The 18,627-nt window shown below is 40.9% G+C and overlaps 1 protein-coding gene across 3 annotated transcripts in view; it reads left to right on the top strand.

Moving 5' to 3' along the window:
• The first annotated feature begins 624 nt into the window (after positions 1-624).
• CRTC1 (CREB regulated transcription coactivator 1) overlaps positions 625-18,627 on the top strand; it is a 107,812-nt gene continuing 89,809 nt past the window's right edge. The window contains exon 1 of one of the 3 annotated variants that reach the window (XM_072112387.1): positions 625-915. In XM_072112387.1, coding sequence (XP_071968488.1) covers positions 790-915 — 126 coding nt within the window. In that variant the 5' untranslated portion in view covers positions 625-789. The remainder of the gene's footprint in view (positions 916-18,627) is intronic. The other 2 variants (XM_072112373.1, XM_072112378.1) reach the window with 2 other exon arrangements.

The following is an 18,627-nucleotide window of genomic DNA, read 5'->3' as shown; positions in this document are numbered from 1 at the left end:
ATTCTGCAAGTTATTTAGGTGGTAAATCGATCTGCCTGAAAACGCAGTGATTTTGAATTTCGAAAATGGCAAATTTTTCAAAAAATTCATCATTTTTTTCTTTTTTTTGTAAATAAACGCAAAACTTATCAACCAAAATTTACCACTAAAATGAAGTACAACATGTGGGGAAAAAACAATCTCAGAATCGCTTTGATAAGTAACAGTGTTCAGAAGTTATAACCATATAAAGAGACGCAGGTCAGAATCCAAAAAATGGGACTGAGCCCTAAGCTGTAAAATGGCTGCGTCCTTAAGGGGTTAAACTGGCTACGTCCTGAAGGGGTTATGGGTAAACCCCTGACAAAATGGAATGCTTCTGATGGTGTGGTTAGACTCCTCCGATGCAATGGCCACATCTTGGTGATTTTGACAGATTTTCTTGATTAAATGTGTCCTCACGTTTCTTTTTTTTCAGCAAAGAAATTGTAATTGCTTGCTAGGTCACATATTACGGCTTCTTTAAAATGATTGCTAAACTATGTAAAGTATATGTCTAAGAGGCACATGGTGGACGGCGTATAGGTGTGCAGGATTCCGCTGTGCTTCAGGCTCTTCTCTCACAGAAGTTTGCCGCCTGCTTCCTCACACGGAGCCCAGTTACTAAGCAGGAGGAGAGCAACCTCTGGCTGTGCAGTCAGGAGCGCGCCCGCCCGCCGTGACGTCGTGTTCCCTATTCCCCCCTCCACTATCGCTGCTACGTCACGTCCAGAGCGGGAGTGCGCATCCTGAGGAGGAGGAGGAGGGAAGATGGCGACCTCAAACAATCCACGGAAATTCAGTGAGAAAATTGCGCTGCACAACCAGAAACAAGCAGAAGAGACGGCAGCCTTCGAGGAGGTTATGAAGGATTTGAGCATCACCCGAGCAGCACGGGTAAGACAACTGGTGGACATTGGCGAACATGGTAGATGTGGCTGTGGAGGAAGAGACACGACCAACGGGTAGCTCATTACCAGACACCCCCTCCAGGGCAGAGAAGGAGGCGGGGGCGGCCACCTGCACAAGGGTGGAGGGCCTATGAGGAGGGTGCCATGGGCTGGGTATTGGGAGGTGGTGGCCGCGGGGGTGAGAGCGAGTGCAGCAGGCCTGTCATAGAGTGTCACTTAGCATCTCTACACCCCAAGTCCTGCACAGCTTGGCTGCCTGAACAGGGGATGCCACCTTCAGCTACCCCTCCAGGCTGTGCCCAGTGCCAGGCCTGACTAGTGCTGATGGACAGAGCCTAGCTGGCACTGATGGCAGCTGCATCCTGTGTAGGACTGAGCTGTCCTATGTTGTGCTTTGTGACATCTGCTGCCTTTGGATGCATCTCCCATTTGTTGCTGTGAACTTTGCCATGTAGAAGTGTTCTACTTGGGCATCCAGGCATAAGAAGTAGCGGGCAATGGAGATGCTTTATTTTGTGTTTATTTACAACTTTGCACAATACTAAATAATAGAGGCAGACATTTGGATTATTATATTGACTTATGCCATAAATATTATGCAGTATAGTTTGTTTATTAGCCATGGGTTAACATGTGGAAGCTGAATAACAAATAGCCCAAATAGAAAAGATTTTTCAGAGGGAACCAGTAAATGGGCTGTTATCGTTTCACCTCAGAGTGGAGACCAGTAATTTTCTTACTCTTCTCTAAGCTCCTAAAGTTTGTTTGCTAGCCATGTTTCTCCAACTTTATTTTAATACATCTACAAATAAGGTAGGATGTTGTCACTATTAGAAAATTAGATAACAGCTTTTATGCTTTACTCATAAGTGTGTTAATTAGCTGGCGATCAAATTTAGAGAACAATTGTATGTTCACTTGATTTTTTTTTTTCCGAAATAATGTAATCTACATTGATCAACATTTAATGGATTTTTGTAAGAGGTACACCATACCACTAGAACAGTGTTTTACAAAATAATTAATGTATATTATAAGAGACCTTAATTTTGCAAAAAATCTGATGTTCACAATTAGAGAACAGCAATGGCTGTAGTACATTGAAACATTACTAAATTTTCTGAAGGTAACAACAGTCAACAATCAGTAGAAAGTATACAGTCCTTTGCTATGAATGAATTCAGAGCGTCTGCGGGACATCACTAGTCTCTCACACCGCTCTGGTGGGATTTTGATCCACTCTTATTCCAGTCTCTACCTCAGCTCTGTGATTGTTGTGCATTTCTTGGCCATAACTTTGTCACCAAGGATTTTCCAGAGTTTTTCTATTGAGCTGGACATTTGACTGTTTCAAGAAGCTGCTTTACCCAGGGGCATTGTCCTGCATTAAAAATGCTGGCTAAATGAGTGAGGAACGCAAGGATGGTACCTCATGTTATTGTTGTTTTACTCACTTTGGGTTCAGTCTTTTGTCGTTTTGTCGTGGGCGTTCAGTCCTAAAGCTCTTAGAGGCTAACTTGTATGTCGCTGTAGAACCCCTTTATTTGGGGCTAATTTCAGTGATGAGACGGGGGGCCGTCATACACAGAGATGAAGAAAGCAGCTGGTTGTGCATGCACGGGCTGCTACATTCATCTTTATGGCGCTGACGAAGATAGCAAGGCACCATACTCATCTCCATCAGCATCTTCAAGATAAATGTAACAAGCAGCGCATACCCAACTGGCTGCTCTCTTCATCTTGAGGTACTATGAGGGCAAGTTAGCCTCTAGCCTTTGCCACTGGAGAGGGGTACACAACACTTTTCTTTGCCTGATGCCACCAAACACCCCAGACCAGGCTGTGACTGGCAAAGCCAACCAGCGACTCCCTACACCCTGCCCCCGTTAAAAGAGCTTTTAAAAAAAGTTTTTATTAAAAAAAAAAAATTTTGTGCTGGGGTAAAACTCAAAATTTTAATTTTGTAATTTGTAATTTTTATGTGTTTTTAGGCACTGTTCTTTATACATATCCCATGTAACAGTGATCTTATGGCAACATCTCATAGGATCACCGTTATCAGACGTACTCCTAGCTACATACAGAAGATTACTGCCTTTTAAATGAACTGTAGGCCCACTTCCTTATAGTACAATTCTGGCCACCGTGGATGTGGAATCTCTATACACTAACATCCCCCATTAAGATGGAATGGGACATGCCGGGCACACATGGAGAAGCACAACTTACCAACAGAACTAGTCACAGAACTCATACAATTTTTGCTCACCTACAACTGTCATCACACAATTTTTTCATTTAGAGAGGATCTGTACCTACAGAGTAAGGGGACATCAATGGGTTCAAGGTGTACACCGCAATACGACAATCTTTTTATGGCTGAACTGGAAGGTGCTTACTTATCCGCATGCACCACAAAACCCAGGATCTACCGCCGCTGTATAGATGACATTCTGATCATCTGGACTGCAGGATGAGGAGATCCTGCTTCAATTCCATGAGGGCTACAACAACTTTCACCCCACCATCAATCTAAAACTAAGCTATTCAAATAAGGAGATACACTTTCTGGATACCACAACAATATTCCATAAACCAACAGACCGAACAGCCTACCTGAGAAATAACAGCTTTCACCCCAAACATACCAGACAATTAATCATATACAGCCAGGCCATACGCTACAACCGTATATGTTCAGACAAGAAAGATCTGGAAAAACACCTCCTGGAGCTCAGGTCTGAATTTCTCCAGCTGGGCTTTAGACCAAAAGTGACTGACAACCAAATAAGAAAAGCAGCAGCCATCAAAAGAGACCATTTACTCACATATAAGGAGACCCAACAGGAGGCCAGAGTGCCCCCCCCTTCACCCGTAGTCACTTATAGCCCACAAGTGGAGATCCTACGTTATATTGCCAAGGAACTCCAACCGATACTACATAAAGATAAAAGATTAAAAGAAATGGTCCCTCCTATCATGTCCTTCCAGCAATCACCAAACCTGAAACAACTTGTTGTCTGGAGTGCCCTGAGACCCCCATCAGAAAATGGTACCTCACCCTGCCTGCAAAGCAGGTGTAAAACGTGCCAGCTCGTTCGCACTGCTGACCATGTGCCTGTACCTCAATCACAGCAGGTACAAAAGATAAAGGGGTCCTTTTCCTGCAGGTCTTCTAACCTTATTATGTGTCAACATTGTCCAACCGCATGCCTTTATGTTGGGGAAACATGCCAGAGACTCCATCAGTGCATGAACTCGCACCGATCTGATGTTAAAATTTAAAGGAAAGATCTCCCAGTAGTTGCACATTTTTTCAAATAGGGCCACACTATGGAATATTTGCAGATCACTCTTTTAATGAGACATTTTAAGACAGAAAGGGAGAGGAAAGAATGGGACACCTTACAAAGTGGTCTTTACATTCATGCCAGCTTCATGACCTCCTATCTCTGACCTGGAGGTCACAAGCTGATAAGAGCCAGAGTTCTCTGGTCTCTCTTCACAGGCTTTTAGTTTGTTTATTGCCGTCCTGTCATAAATAAGTTCCCTGTATTTATCATTTTTTTTAAGTTTTTTAATATCCTTTGATGATCACTGCCTAGTGTGTATAAAATGCTGTGAATTTTCTGTTTTATGCATAACATCATGTCTCACGAAGAGAACTAGTATTTTCAAAAGCTCACCATCAAATATACTCCGCCTCAAAAAGGTATTGCCTGATTTTTTTTATGTTGAATCAATTTTATTGAACATTATAGAACGAAAACTCACAATACATTAGAAACATCTTACAATAGTCGACACAAAAGATACAATGTATGGTAAACATATATCCAGGACATACACTTAACCTTCAGTGAGGCCCTATATAAGGAGAAAGGCCTTCCGAGTGGGAAGGAAAGCAGACTCCGTGACAAAGCTTTACAGAGAGTATATCCTTTAACCTCCTTATCGCTCCCCCATAGGTGTGTTACCCTCTACCTTACAAGATAGGGCCGGGCTTAGTTCCACAGATCGCGGTAAGTTGTGCCCTTGTAAAGAGAATGCTGATAAAGAGCCAAACAACAAGAAAAAGAAACAAACAAACACATCACAAGACGTAACATAATTTTAGACAGATACAAAAGGGATGGAGTACACCAGGAAGAGGGGGGGGGGGGTCCTAAGGAGTGTGTGCTGAAGGGAGCTAGGAAGGCTTCTGGGTTTCCGCACCTCCCATGACCAGGCAATTCACATCCCTCGAGGAAATGTAAGGACCCCTAACCAGGAGCCTGAACTTCAAAAAGAGCCTTAAAATCTGGGGAATCCCTAAATCTCATCCAAGGAGAAACTTCTCGTGGGCCTCTGGTCTTAATATAGCTAGTTCCTCCATGCGGAACAGGTGAGACATTTCTTTTGCCCACTTGGGCAAGGACGGACATGTGGTGGACCGCCAGTGGCGTGGTATTACCGCCCTAGCTGCAATCAGGCAAAAACGCAGTATGTCCTTCTTTTGAGCTCCTATTTGGCCCGGAAGAACTGAAAGAAGAGCTATGTCTGGACCTGCGGTCACCGTTTTGCCCGAGATTCGCTGATACATGTCGAACACCTGGCTCCAAAAGGGTTTGAGGGCCTCACAGCTCCACCAGACATGCAACATATCCCCTTTCTCGGATCCACAGCGCCAGCAGACGTCCGAAACCGAAGGGAAAGCCAGGTGTAACACTGTCGGCACCCGGTACCACCGTGCCACTATCTTATACCCCTTTTCTTGTGCTGCACAAGCAGAGGACATCTTGTGCGTGAAGAGAAAAGATTTGTCCCACTCCTCCTGTGTCAGCGGGGCACCTAGCTCACGTTCCCAGCTTCTTACGAATGGGAGTTCTGAAGTTTTAGAGTCGTCCGTCAGGATGGTGTAAATTTGGGAAATGGCGTGTGGTGGGGCAGAATCTAGTCGGAATAATCCCTCGAAGGCAGTAAGGGAATCGGCAAAGGCCGCCGCGTCACCCGACCCCCACTATAAAGGATCGTAATTGTGAATACTCAAACCAGGAACTGCCTGTGTATTGCCTGATTTTTTGAAAAAAATTTTTCCCTCTTCTTATGCTCTCCCTGGCTAACATAAATCTACACTATTAAAATGCCATATACAGACAGTCCCCGGGTTACATACAAGATAGGGTCTGTAGGTTTGTTTTTAAGATTAATTTGTATGTAAGTCGGAACTGTATATTTTATCATTGCAACCCCAGCCAGAAGTTTTTTGGTCTCTGTGACAATTGGATTTTAAAAATGTTGGGTTGTCATAAGAATCAGGATTAACAGTAAAACTTAATTGCAGACACCTATGATAACTGTTAGAGCTGTTTATTGTAGTCTAGGACTAAAGTACAGTAAATTACCTATATCCAGAGGTCCGTTTGTAACTAGAGGTCGTATGTAAGTCGAGTGTTCTTAAGTAGGGGATCGCCTTTACATCCATAATGTAGTATGGCAGTACAGGCAGTCCCCTACTTTAAGAAATTACAGCCGACCCCCTACTTAAGCCGGGTCCCGGTGCATGGAGAGTGCTCTCGTGCCGGGGCCTCTCCATAGCCGGTAAGTCTTTGCTGCATATTGCAGCAAAGGCTTACCGGCAACACCCACGATCGGTGCTAGCACCGATCGCGGGTGTTTACCCACCAATCGCTGCCGGCGGCTTCACAAAGATGGCGACACATGGGCGCCGGCATCTTGCCGCGGATCGGCGCTGACCGTGAAGTTGTTTTAACCCATTCATGACCTTGTAAAGAATGAGGAGAAGGAAAATCCCCATTTACTGCCATACTGTAATATGGCAGTATATGATAGGATCGATCAGACAACCTAGGGTTAAAGTACCCTAGGGAGTCTGAAGAATATTAAAAATTAATAAAATATAAAAAAAATTATAATAAAAAACCTAAAAATTCTAATCAACCCCCTTTCCCTTCAACTGATATAAATATTAACCCCTTAACGCTGAAGCCACTTTTCACCTTCCTGACAAGGACCATTTTTTCAAATCTGCCCTGTGTCACTATAAATGGTTATAACTTCGAAACGCTTTAACATATCCAAGTGATTTTAAAATTGTTTTCTCGTGACACTTTGTACTTCATGTTAGTTGAAAAATTTTGGTGGTATGTTTTGCATTTTATTTATGAGAAAATCAGATATTTGGTGAAAATTTGGAAAAATTCTTGATTTTCGAACTTCAAAATGTTCTACTTTTTCCATACATAGTCATAACCGCAAAAAAATGTAATAACTAACATTCACTAAATGTCTAATTTATGTGGACATGGTTTTTTTATGCATACTCTTATTTTTGTAGGATGTTATGGGCCTTTAAACGTTAGGTGCGATTTTTCACATTTTCATAAAAAACGCAAAATCCTGCTATTGAGGGACCTGCTCAGGTTTTAAATCACTTTGAGAGGCCTAAATAAAAGTAAAACCCCAAATATTTACCCCATTATAGAAAATACACCCCTCAACGTACATAACACAACTTTTATGAAGTTTGTTAACCCTTTAATTGTTTTACAGGGGTTAAAACAAAATCGGATACAATTTTGAAAGTAAACTTTTTTGGCTAAATGAATGTGTTTTTCCAAAAATGTACAAATTCTCAGTGGATAAAATACCAAAACGCTCCACAAAATTTGATACCCAATCCCTCCCGTGTATAACAATACCCCATATGTGGTGGTAACCTGCTTGATGGGCACACGCCAGGGCATCAAAGGGAAGCTGCGCCATTCAGAGCATATTATGCACTGTCACTTTTTATTGGCTATACAATCTTTATTTTTTGGGCAATTTGGACATAAAAGGGCTTATTTTTTGGGACATGAGATGCACTTTACAAATAATTCATTTTCGTGGGTCATTAGCTTATTGATGAGATTTTATTAACTCTTGAATGTATGGGTGAAAAGAAAATTGTCAATTTTGGTTTCCTTTTTTCGTATTTTTGGGGGGTCGTACACCGTTCAGTAAAAATACTATATTATCTTTATTCTATAGGTGATTACGGTGATACCTCATTTATACAGTTTTTCATTTATTTTTACAATTTTACTGGATAAAAACTAATATAGAGGAAATCTCATTTGTTTTTGCATCGCCATCTTTTCGGAGACGTAACTTTAATATTTTTAGGTTGACAGAGCTAGTTTTGGGCTTATTTTTTACGAGTTGAGTTGTTCTTTTCAGTGGTACCATTTTTGCGCACATTCGTTTTTTTGATCACTTTTTATATGATCAGATGTATTACACTGTGTAATGTAACACACTGAGCATGTTGCGCATGCTCAGTGTGTTACAGCCAGGTCCTGCCAGAAGGCAGGACCTGGCTCACAGAAGAGGATCGCGCAGCCCCGGGCACCGGCAGTTCCCGGGGCTGCGATCGGAGCAGTGGACACCCCCCCCCCCCCCCCGGTAAGCGCCGCGGGTGTTAGAGGCGGGTGTAGGCTATAATATATAGCCGACACCCGCAGCTTCTGGCGCAGGCTCCGTTCTGGAGCCGGCGCCAGAAGCATGACGTACTATTACTGCATTTTGCGGGAACGCACCTCCCACCATGCAGTAATAGTACGTCAAATGTCGGGAAGGGATTAATAAACAGTAAAAATCATAAACACATTAGGCATTCTCGGACGCGGCAATACCCAATCTATCAAAATAAAATGTTTTTTTCACTGCGTTTAACCCCGTAATGGAAATAGCACCCAAAGTCGAAAATGCCTCTTTTATTGCCATTTTGAAAAATATAAAAAAATCTATTAAAAGTGATCAAAAGGTCGCACATTTAGCAATTTTTACGCCATCAAAAGTCGCAAAAAATTACACCAGTCACAGCTCAGTACACCAAAGTATGATAGTTATTGGCGCCAGAAGATTTTTATTAAAAAAATTTTGTACAGGAGGTTTTAATTTTTGTAAATGTATGAAAACATTATAAAACCTTTCAAATTTGGTATCCCCATGATTGCACTGACCCAAAGAATAAAGTAGACATGTCATTTTGGGCGCTGTAAAATCCAAGCCCACAATAAAAAGTTGCAAATGCATTTTTTTCTCCATTTTCACTGCATTTGGAATTTTATTTCCGCTTTCCAGTACATGGCATGGAATATTAAATACCATCACTGTGAAGTGCAATTTATTACGCAAATAGTAAGCCATCACAGAGCTTTTTATGCGTAAAAATAAAAAGTTATAGATTTTTTTGAAGGTGGTGAGTGAAAAATGGAAGTGAAAAAACTAAAAAGGGCCAGGTCGTTAAGGGGTTAAACAGACCTCTGGTTGTTGATAATTTTAGCCTGGGACTAAAGCACAATAAATTATCAGCTGTAACAGTTATCAAAGGTGTCTGCAATTAAGCTTTTTTCTTGGTTCTTATGACAATCCAGCATGTTTAAAATCCAATAGTCACAGTGAACAAAAAAAATTTTGGCTCGGGTTACAATTATAAAATTTATATTTCTGGCATACAAATTCAAATTGAGAACAAACCTACACAAACTGGGGACTGCCTGTGTATGGATCATTCAGACCACCTAGGGTTTAAGTACCTTAGGGGCTAAAGAAAAAAAAAATATATATGTTAAAGTACAAATCACTTCCACCCCCATTTCCCTACAACTGATACAAAAATAAACTGTAGAAATCATAGACATGTGAGGTATCGCCACTTCCCAAAAGTCCCGTTTTAGCAGTGTATGGAAGCGGTTATTCACGCCAATGAATGACATAACAGAAAATGGTGCTGAAATGTCCAAGACGCCACTTTTTTGTCATTTTGCAACATGTAAAAAGTTGATTAAAAGGGATTTGAAGTGTCGTACAGCCCTTACATTAGCAATGTAACTTTACACAGCTCCATATGCTGTGTAACGTTATTGATGTCTGAATATGACAAAATGAAATTTTTTTTTAATATACAAAAGGTTATTTTTTTTATTAGGTTTAATTTGTTTAAAAAAAAATATGTAAATTTGGTATCCCCGTAAATTGTACCAACCCAGAGAATAAAGGGAAGGTATCATTCAAATTCATTACATTTGCAATTTTTTTCCCCAGTACACGGCATGGAAAATGAAATGCTGCAACTAGGAAGTACAATTTGATACTCAGAAAGCAAGCCCTTGTAAACCTCTGTACACAGGAAAATAAAGTTATGAATATGAAAAAATGGAAACGTAAAAGGACTTAAAGTGGCTTAAGTAGGTTTGGGTGAAATGTTTGTTTTCTTTTTTAACCTTTCCTTTCGATCTTCTTTTTCTGGATACTGGCCAGAGATGGAAATATCATTTGTTGTAGTTGGTGCCAGGATTACCTGTTCAATGCTCCTGCAGTATGAAAACCATGTACTTTTTCTGTGCAGCTTGACAGTTGTATCAAGATACCTATACATACAATGTTTTTGTGAAAACACTTGATGGTTATAGGTTACCAGAGATGAGTTAGTTATATATCTGATCATGAAAGTGAGAATCTGGACCATGTCTGGTACATTTGCTTTGTTTTCTGTTCTTTGAAGGCAGACGGTATTTACTGTATATACTCGAGTATAAGCCAAGACCCCTAATTTCAACACAAACTGGGAAAACATATTGACTTGAGTATAAGCTGAAGGTGGGAAATGCATTGGTCACAGCTTCCCAGTATATAGCCTGCCAGCCCCCTGTACTATATATCCTGCCCAGCCCCTGTAGCATACAGCCTGCCCAGCCCCTGTAGCATACAGCCTGCCCAGCCCCTGTAGCATACAGCCTGCCCAGCCCCTGTAGCATACAGCCTGCCCAGCCCCTGTAGCATACAGCCTGCCCAGCCCCTGTAGCATACAGCCTGCCCAGCCCCTGTAGCATACAGCCTGCCCAGCCCCTGTAGCATACAGCCTGCCCAGCCCCTGTAGCATACAGCCTGCCCAGCCCCTGTAGCATACAGCCTGCCCAGCCCCTGTAGCAGGCACCGGAGACAGAAGAGGACCTACGGGTGATGTCAGAAAGGTGAGTTTTGACTTCATTTTTTTTAGTTGACTCGAGTATAAGCCGCATTAGGGTTTTCGAGCACAAATTTTCTGCAGAAAAACTAGTCTTGTACTCAAGTATATATGGTAATGTTTTTTTTTGCATTTTGACCTAGCTACTGCAGCTAAATAAAAGCTTCTATCTAATCGCAAATACATCAATACATCTCGATAATATCCTAATAGCAGAAGCCCCTTTCCCTACTTGGCCAGATAGCGCATGTATTTCCACTGAAACACATACAAATCAGGAATGAGCACCACATGTTTTGCATGTAAACAGTGCAAAACAAGATCACATGCATTTCAGTTGAAAGGCACATGCGATGGGGCCAAGACCTTCCCCTTTGAACGGAATTGCATTTTAAAGCGCAATTGAAACACAACTGTGAACACAACCTCAAGTCTCAATCTAGCAATTCTGAAAGGAAAGAGAAGGTGACATAAGATGACCATAAATTAGGCCAAAACTTGATTAAAGATTTATTGAAAAATAGGTATACAGGCGGTCCCCTACTTAAGGACACCCGACTTACAGACAACCCATAGTTACAGACGGACCCCTCTGCCCACTGTGACCTCTGGTGAAGCTCTCTGGATGCTTTAAAATAGTCCCAGATTGCAATAATCAGCTTAAAATTGTCTGCAATGAAGCTTTATTGATAATTCTTGGTCAATTACAGCAAAAAAATTTGAAACTCCAATTGTCACTGGGGCAAAAAAAAAAATTGTCGGGAACTACAATTATAAAGTATACAGTTTCGACTTACATACAAATTCAACTTAAGAACAAACCTACAGTCCCTATCTTGTATGTAACCCGGGGACTGCCTGTACTTTAAAGTGCTTGTATTGTGTTTATTTTTACAGTACAAAGCTGTATAGTTCTTTACTGCAGTGTGTAACTGCAAATTTTCCCAAACATTTGTTTTGTTTTTTTTACATTGAGTGGGGAATAAAGGGTTCTATGGACACGTTCAGCATGTGCATCAGAAGCTTTTCTGATCATTTTTATAATGAGAACCTATCCTTAGGATGGTCATCATAACCAGATTAATGATTTTCAACCCAAAGCTCATTCCCAAAGCTGTTGGAGGAAGCTTCTTGCAGTAGAATTACACAGTGGAGGGAACAAGTAGCATATTTCCGTGTCCACTGTCTACTGACCATGCAGAGTTAACAAAGCTTTGCTCTTGATGAGGAGTATGGCCTCTACACGTTGGATAGACTTATTAGATGAGCTGTCTTATGGTCATCAGAATTGAAAATGTCCTGATCCTTTTGAGAAATGAAGCCCTTAAGCGTCTGGGAGAAAAATCTTCTGATTGCTCATGGCAACCAATCAGCGCTAATTTTACATTTTATAAACTTCTGTGAGCAACTAGAAGACTTTTGATAAATTTCCACCTATATGAGGGGAAATTTGGCATTTCTACATTTTCTTGAACCTTGAGGTTGTGTTCACAATTGCGCTTTAAAATGCAATTCAGTTCAAAGGGGAAGGTCTTGGCCTTATCGCATGTGCCTTTCAACCGAAATGCATATGATCGTGTTTTGCAATGTTTACATGCAAAACATGTGGTACGTCAGCAAACTATGAAGGGTGTATGAAGAGGGCTCACGGGCTGAGCCCTCTTCATACAGAGATGGGTTTTACTGCAATTCACCCATCGCTAACGCTCGCGGTCAGTGCTAGCACCGATCACAAGTGTTAAGTCCTTGTTTGCTGCTGACCTACAGGGTCTAAAAAATAGTGAAGGGAAAAAAAGTAAAAAAAAGTAAAAATTAATTAAAATTTCATATCACTTCACCCCCTCTACCCCCGATATAAAACTAAATAAACAGTAAAAATGAAAAACATGCATCCCAAAATGCCCGATCTATCAAAATATAAAAACTTTTATTACCGGCGGTAAACTCTACAACAGAAGTTAGCGCCCAAATGTCCAAAACGTGACTTTTATACCATCTTGCATAACATAAAAAAAATTAATAAAAAGAGCGCATAGTCCTCAAAATAGTAGCAATGAAAATGTCCCTGATCCCTACCCCTGAGGAAGTCACGTTGGTTACGAAACGCGTGGGGTCTGCCTCCCACTACTCCGTGACCTCGGTTACACCATGACGTCAGCTGCTTGCTGACGTTGTAGTGTGTGCCGAAGCTGAAGACCTGCGGGGGGCGTTTCGGAAAGGTGAGTACAGAGTTTTTTTTCATTGACTCGAGTATAAGCAGAGTTCGAGTTTTTCAGCCCTTTTTGTGCTTATAAAAAACTCGGCTTATACTCGAGTATATACGATAATTTGTGAAAATGTATTAAAACACAATAAAACTTGCATAAATTTGGTATCACCACGATCATACCGACCCATTTCATTTTAAGTGCACGGTGAAAGTTGTAAGAAAGTGACGCAAATGCGTTTTTTCACCAATTTCCTCACATTTGGAATTTTTTTCCAGCTACCCTGTACCTGACCTGGAATAATAAATAACACCACTGAAAAGTAAAATATGTTATGCAGAAAAGTTATAGATTTTTAGATTTTTATAGACCTTAAAGGGTTAATCCAGGGCATCCAGATCTGTTAATAAAGGGAGGGTTTCTTTTCAGACATTTGCCCCGTGTTTGGAATGAGTCTGAAACAACATCTATGGTATCTATAATACTATCTAAAAGTAAAAAATAGGCTGCACACCACAATGTAAAAAAGAGTGGGTACTTTATTCACCCAAGTGCTACGTTTCGGATCCTCTTCAGAATCCTTTCTCAAGCCAAGTGCCAAGGATACAAGTTCATTCTTATATACAAGTCTCTTACAATCATGTGACATTATCATGTGATCAAATGCATATATCAACAAAGCAATACATATTCCATGTGATCATAATGTGTACATTCAGTTTTACTTTCCAGCAGTGACATTTATCAAATTCATAAAACATAACTTATATAGTGCAAGTGAAGGATTGTACCTGACACACTACACGGCTCTTAGATCATGCTCCCCGGCGTCCTAATACTCCCACTACGCATGTCTGCTAATGTAGAAACACTTCCTGGTAGAACCAGCCAATCAAATCTCCCTATTCCCATTACACCCCTACTATGCCTGCCGTGCGACACAATCTGGCGCATGTGTGTAGACACTTTCTATCATGAGGACTAACTACAGATTCCGCCATGTTGCTTGTGGGCAATAGTGCCCTAACTCCAAAGCCTTATGTTCAGGATTGTTCCAAGCACCGCTTAGCTGTATAAAACAGTCAAACGTGCTACACCAATTTTCCTTACACTCATTACACGGACACTGCTCTGTTCCTTGTCCTCTTTTGGGTATCCTTTGGGGGCAATCTCCATAGGGGGGATTTCTAAACTACAAAAGTTCACATCAGGAGACATTTTAGATATTTCCGATTAAACTGGTTACACAGGTTTTCATATCCTTCATGGGAGGACACCGTTACGGGAGACGCTATCTTGTTGTCGTTGTGCCGGTACTCTAAGTGAATTTCATTTGTGTACATAAACATCTTTAACCCCTTAAGGACGCAGCCTGTTTGCAGGTTAAGGCTCGCAACTTTTTTTTGAAATTTGACCAGTGTCTCTTCCTGTGGTAATAACTTTTGAACACTGTTACTTATCAAAGCGATTCTGAGATTGTTTTTTCCCCACATGTTGTACTTCATTTTAGTGGTAAATTTTGGCTGATAAGTTTTGCGCTTATTTACAAAAAAAAGAAAAAAATGATGAATTTTTAGAAAAATTTGCCATTTTCGAAATTCTAAATCACCGCGTTTTCAGGCAGATAGATTTACCACCTAAATAACTTGCAGAATAACATTTCCCATTTGTCTACTTTACATTTTCATAATTTTTGAAATGTTTGGATAATTTATTTTGACGTCACGCGGACTACAAATCGAATAGCGATTTTCCGTATTTTCGGAATTGACTATTTTGGGGATAAATACTGTTTGAAATCAAATTTTACATATTTAGCTACAAAACCCCATATATAACCATCCCATTTTCAAATCTGCACCCCACAAACTATCAGAAACAGCACTTACAAAAATTGTTAACCCCTTGAGATCTTCATAGTAATTGAATCAAAATGGCGGTGAAATTTAGAATGGTCAAATTTTGTCGGTTATATGTTCATTTAGCCCTAAAATTTACACATTTCCAAAAGATAAAAAGAGAAAACTCACCATAAAATTTGTTCTACAATTTCTCCTGAGTGCAGCGACCCCCCACATGTGGCCGTGACTTGTGTTATGGGGGCACAGCGAGGCGCAGAAGGAAAGGAGCACCCTGCAGCTGCCAGGATTTTAGTTTTCTCGTTGCCCCCTTTTGAAGGCTATAAAATATTCGCTTTTCCGTTATTTGGGTCATGTGATGGCATTTTTTTTGCGGGACGAGATGCTTTTTCCAGTGTTACCATTTTGGGGTTGGTATCACCTATTGTTGAAAATTTAGGAACTTTTTTTGAGGTCATGAGTAGAAAAGCATCAATTCTGTACTGGATTTTTTACTTTTATTTTTTTTCGTGTTCACCGTATATCCTAATAATCCTGTTATCTTTATTCTATGGGTCGATACGATTACGGGGATACCAGACATGAATATTTTTTCTTATGTTTTACTAAATTTGCCAAATAAAACCCTAATGTGGGGAAAAATCTATCATTTTTGCATCGCCGTCTTCCAAGTGGCATAACATTGTTACGTTTTTGGCTACAGAGCTGGTTGATGGCTTGTTTTTTGCGGGACATGTTGTTCTTTGCAATAATATCATTCTGGAGTACATATGTTTTGTTGATCACTTTTTATTGCATTTTTAGTGAGATATAATAGGTAAAAATCATAATTTTTGGCGGGTTTTTGGCGTTTTTTTTTACGGCGTTCATCATATGGGTTCAATAGTTATTTAGTTTTATTCTATGGATTGTTACGGACGCGGTGATACTATATATGTGGGGTTTGTGTTATGATTTAGACTTTTTTGACCGTTATATGTCTCTTTATATGTTTTGGGGCTTATGGGCATTTTTAGTGATTTATAAAGTAATTTTTTATTGAAAAACATTATTTTGTACATTTTTTACATGATCCACCATGGGATATGAACAAGCAATCATCTGATTGCTTGTTCTTGATAATACTCTGCAATACTAATGTATTGCAGGGTATTATCAGTGCCAGCCTATGCAGATGCATAGGCTGACACTTTGCCTTTAAGATGACGTCACAGACGCCATCTTAAAGGTAAACCCTCCAGGCTTCTCTGGGGTCCCGATCGGACCCCAGAGGAGCCAAAACAGCGATCGCCCCCCCCCCCCCCCGAAAACGGTGCGGGGGGGCCGATCGTGGAGTAAAGACACCCAGAAGGCATGTTAAATGCCGCGGTCGACCCACTCCGACCGCGGGTGTTAGCCGGGGATGTCAGCGGTAAATTACCGCTGAAATCCCGCGGCTAACGGTGCCGGTTCGGCTGCTATACAGCGCTGAACCGGCATCGGCTCTGCGCAGTAGCTGTACTGCGCTGAGCACTAATCGCGGGACTCAGCGCAGTACAGCTACGGCGCAGAGCGCTAAGGGGTTAATGTTGTGTCTGGAATAAATAATAAACAAAGTTTACCACATTGGGCATCCCCACATATTCCAGTGTTGTTTCCCCTACGTAGATAAATTTACATGGGCATTGTAAAACCTATATACTCTGAGTTACAGTTTAGTCGGTGTTTTATCTCAAACTGTTCCCCCGTTTTGGGATGTATGAAATGGGTGACCTTCATCATGTAGCTGCAATTAATGCAGTTTAAGCACGGAAAACTGCCACATCTTTCAGTTGTTAAGTAGCTTTGTTTTGATATCTTTTTTGTGCCTACATCCGCATGTACTAATCTATCTTAGATTTTTAGGTCACCGGTAGGAGAATATTATTAAAAAAACACTGGCCAATACTAAAGAGTAACCTTTTTTTTTTTTTTTGTCTTTTGAAAAGATACCCCATATGTGGGGATGCCCAATGTGGTAAACTTTGTTTATTATTTATTCCAGACACAACATTAAAGATGTTTATGTACACAAATGAAATTCACTTAGAGTACCGGCACAACGACAACAAGATAGCGTCTCCCGTAACGGTGTCCTCCCATGAAGGATATGAAAACTTGTGTAACCAGTTTAATCGGAAATATCTAAAATGTCTCCTGATGTGAACTTTTGTAGTTTAGAAATCCCCCCTATGGAGATTGCCCCCAAAGGATACCCAAAAGAGGACAAGGAACAGAGCAGTGTCCGTGTAATGAGTGTAAGGAAAATTGGTGTAGCACGTTTGACTGTTTTATACAGCTAAGCGGTGCTTGGAACAATCCTGAACATAAGGCTTTGGAGTTAGGGCACTATTGCCCACAAGCAACATGGCGGAATCTGTAGTTAGTCCTCATGATAGAAGGTGTCTACACACATGCGCCAGATTGTGTCGCAGCTGTATGTATGTATGCAGAGGTGGAGAGTCAAACCACTGAGAAGGGCGAGCACCCAAACTAAACTTCTTAAAGTGGTGCAGCTGTGAACTTGATTAATGTATAATACTATCTAAAGAGAACTTTTAAAATTCTTCTCCTGCAATTGTGCATACTGAGGCCTTATGAGTGGCTCACAGCTTTTGTACTCAATCATCAGGCGAGAAGATTTCACCTCTCCATACAAGGTGGGCGTTTGCTGCATGTTGCTGCCACCGATCGCTGGTGCTAACCTTTTAAATGCCTCCGGCAAAGCTCCCGCGGGCATTTCATTCCTGGAGGCATGACATCATTGGGGGTTGGCGATCGGTTGCCATAACAGCCTCGAGACTTGCACATTGTAATGAATGAGGAGGAAAATCCCCATATACAGTCAGTCCCTGGGTTATGTGCAAGATGGGTTCCATTGGTTTGTTCTTAAAGGGGTTATGCCATGACATAACTTTCTTTTTAAAATCACCCCAAAAGCACTACATATTCAGAAAAATATCAATAATGGTTAACTGAAGTAAAAAATAGGTATTTATTTGTTATCTTGGTGCTTGTTCGGCCTCTATTGTGAGTCTCACAGAAACAAATGTGGGAGGGGCCAAGAAGGCACATGCACAGCACTAAGAGGCAGTTTCACCCATAATCCTTTGCAGGTTCTTCTCTCTGTGGCCATCCCCCACCTTGACAACACAGCTTGCAGTCTTCTTCCCCCTGTTGTGTTCAAATAGTCCCTGTACTTACTGATCCCCACTACATCAGGATTACAGTAAATATCATGGAAATGCTGCATGTTCTCTGCCAAAGCCCTGACACTCTTTCCCCTTTCCCTTCTTATCCTTGTCACCATAAGGTGAAGATTTATCCAAGTGTGAGAAGAAAACTGTTCTAGTTGCTCATGGCAACCAAGCAGAGATCAAGTTTTATTTTACAAACTAAGTGAGGAAACTGAAAGCTGAGATCCGATTAGTTGTCATCAGTAACTAGAACAGTTTTGCTCTCTTCTGATAAATCCAATAACTTTTACCTAAAATATATATTTATATGGGCCTCATTAATAACAACCGCTCACAGCTCAACTATCATTTTTTCAAAGCAGTTAAAAAGCTTAAACTGTGACAAGATTTGATTAGCAGCAATAA

The sequence above is a fragment of the Engystomops pustulosus genome, chromosome 1 (genome assembly GCF_040894005.1).
Source record: "Engystomops pustulosus chromosome 1, aEngPut4.maternal, whole genome shotgun sequence".
Lineage (NCBI taxonomy): Eukaryota > Metazoa > Chordata > Amphibia > Anura > Leptodactylidae > Engystomops > Engystomops pustulosus.
This window is presented reverse-complemented; position numbering and strand designations above follow the sequence as displayed.